Raw genomic sequence first — 2,835 nt, forward strand, 5'->3', positions numbered from 1 at the left:
AGACCAGTCTAATGAATGAGAAACTGTGTGCAAAAGTAAGGGAATACAGAAGTATCAATAGATTTCTGCTAGAAGAAAGAGTAAGCCTTGTGTTGGACATTACAGTTCGAGAAAGAAAATTGGAAAAGTCAAATGTGAGCAATGATCCCAAAAGACTGTCTGAAAGCAATGTCACAGAGAATGTTGCAACAACATCTAAAGACAATGCGACAGAAAAGGGTATGTTGGGTATTTGCTACCAAAACTTATTATAGCAATTAACCGACGTGAGGGAATACTATTTGGGCTTTGTCAAAATCCATGTTTTGAAATTTCCTTCACTCAGTGTGCATATAAAGCTCCCTCGATCCCCTAATATTCTAAAAACGGCAAACCTTCCTAGTAGCTCTACTAACTACCTTCTGAGATTGATTTACATCTATTGCTCTCACAAGGGTGAAACAAGTTCTGGTTCTCTAAGATTCAGAATGTCTCAGCAATCGAATGATGAATCTCCCGTTTCAGACTCAGCAGCACCGGAAGAGTCTTCTAACCCTAATAGGGTCCTTAAGGTTGTCCCTTTAAGGACGATTAGCAGTGACAAAGTAAAGGCCAAAAAGCTTAAAACGATTCATGCAAAACGACCCAAGGAGGGTATTCACAACAAGGGTACCAAATTCTCAGCATCTGCTACCATGGAGAAACTTACTAAAGAAGGATCCAAGTATGTCGATAGTGCAATTACCAGGATTGTTAATCGTATTCTGAAGGAGAATCATCAAGTGCCTAGAATATCTATTCCACTTCAAACCATAATGGCTGATCCCCTCAATAACACCAGTAAGGCTGAGGCTGTTCACACTGTTGATAGTGACCTAGAAATCACAAAGGATGAACAAGGGGTTACTAAGAATACCAATGTCACCGAGGATGTCAATGACATTGACAATAATAAGCACCCTAAGGCCAATACTGAAGGTGATACTAATGTGGTAGACTTAGATGAGTACTCTGAAGACGAATTACTCACTTCCTTGAATCCGAGTGTAGCCAACAGGCTAATGACAAGAAGAAAAGGCAAAGCTGTTGTTCAAGGATCACCAAAAGGGAGAACTCAAATGAACAACCCTGCCAAAGAGACTATCAGAAAGAAGAGTACTTCTGCAGGTCCTGTCAAGAGCAAAGCTGTTACCAAGAGTAAAGGGGTTGGTCCTTCAAAATCTTGGAGCAGGGTCATTCCAAAGAAAAGAAAAGAGCGAGAAATTGTTGAACCTGAATCTGATGTTGAAACAAATGTCCCTGACATTCCATCAAGGAAGAAGCCTACAACCAGTAAGCTTGCTGCTAACATCCCTGAAGTTCCCATCGATAATGTGTCTTTCCACTATGCCTCCAGTGTCAGGAGATGGAAATATGTTCTTCAAAAGAGATTGGCTTTTGAAAGGGAATTGGCTCCAAATGCTCTTGAAAACAAGGAAGTCTTAGAGCTGATTCAAGAAGCTGGACTGCTAAAAACTGTGTGCAATCTTCCCAAATGCTATGAGAAGCTGGTCAAAGAATTTGTGGTAAACCTATCTGAAGATTGTGGAAATAGCAGAAGTGAAGACTACAGAAAGGTGTTTGTAAGAGGTAAGTGTGTATTGTTCTCTCCTTTTGTGATTAATAAATTCTTGGGAAGAACAGATGAAGCTCAAACTGAGTTAGAAGTAACAGACAACCAAGTCTGTCAAGTGATCACAGCCAAGCAGGTAAAAAGCTGGCCCATGAAAGAGAAGCTTACTGCAAGTAAGCTGAGCATCAAGTATGCAATGCTTCACAAAATAGGAGCAGCTAATTGGGTTCCAACAAATCACAAGTCCACTATCTCAACTGTGCTTGGTAGACTTCTGTATGTTGTAGGAACAAAGGTAGAGTTTGATTATGGAGCATATATTTTCGACCAAACCATGAAGCATGCTGGAAGCTTCAGCATTAAGGGTCCAATTGCCTTTCCATCCCTCTTGAGTGGTATAATTCTGGATCAATATTCAAACATTCTTAACGAACATGATGTAGTGTGCAAAAGAGAAAGTCCCTTGGCTTTCCATTACAAACTGTTTAAGGGAAAGCATGTTCCAGACATTGTCATGGCATCAGTTGAAAATTCCAAATCTGGAGCATCAGTCAGTAAAGCATAAGTCATAGCAATACTGAAAGAGACTTGCAAAGAACTGGAAGCTAGAAAAATGTCTCTTGAACAAATGATACATACTCTGGAAATGGATAAGAATGAGGAGTTGGCAGATACAGAAGAGATGGAAGATAAAGATGATCAAGAAGTGGAGGAAGAAAGTGATAGTCCTGCTGATGACTCTGAGAAAGAAAGTTCTTCAGACACCTCAGCTGGATCTGACTCTGAGCAGTAATTGCAACTAGAGTCTAGTGTGTTTATTTTTGTTTTGTTTTATTTGTTTTGTTGCAATTAGTTTCGTCTATTTTATTTTTTTCGGTCAGTTTTATTTTTGGACTTATTTAAACTCGTTGAGCGAGGAAAAGACAATTCTTTTGGCTTTGGCAACATTTGTGGCCAAACAGGGGGAGAAGTAATATGTCACCACCCAGAACAACAAGAATGGTGGTTGTGTGTGATCAATAATTCTATTTGTTTATCTTTGTGTTGATCTGTTTGTGCTTGTGCTACTCTTGTGGCTTGTGCTTGTGCTACTCTTGTGCACTGTCTGTTTTTGTCTGAGCATTGTGTGCATACTGGTGATGTATGCTGTTTGTTTGTATTAGCTTGTGTTTGTTTTGATTATCCGTTGCAAGTGTTTCTCTGGTATGGTGTGACAGGATGTTTTAGCCAAAAATTTGCCAAAA

General features: G+C 39.6%; 1 protein-coding gene across 1 annotated transcript; it reads left to right on the top strand.

The window, feature by feature from the left end:
- The first annotated feature begins 467 nt into the window (after window positions 1-467).
- Window positions 468-2,156, top strand: LOC131627173 (uncharacterized). Its single transcript, XM_058898005.1, has one exon. It carries the CDS (start codon window positions 468-470, stop codon window positions 2,154-2,156), a length of 1,689 nt encoding a protein of 562 aa, XP_058753988.1.
- The last annotated feature ends 679 nt before the right edge of the window (window positions 2,157-2,835 follow it).

This window comes from Vicia villosa, unplaced genomic scaffold, assembly GCF_029867415.1.
Source record: "Vicia villosa cultivar HV-30 ecotype Madison, WI unplaced genomic scaffold, Vvil1.0 ctg.000351F_1_1, whole genome shotgun sequence".
NCBI classification, from domain to species: domain Eukaryota; kingdom Viridiplantae; phylum Streptophyta; class Magnoliopsida; order Fabales; family Fabaceae; genus Vicia; species Vicia villosa.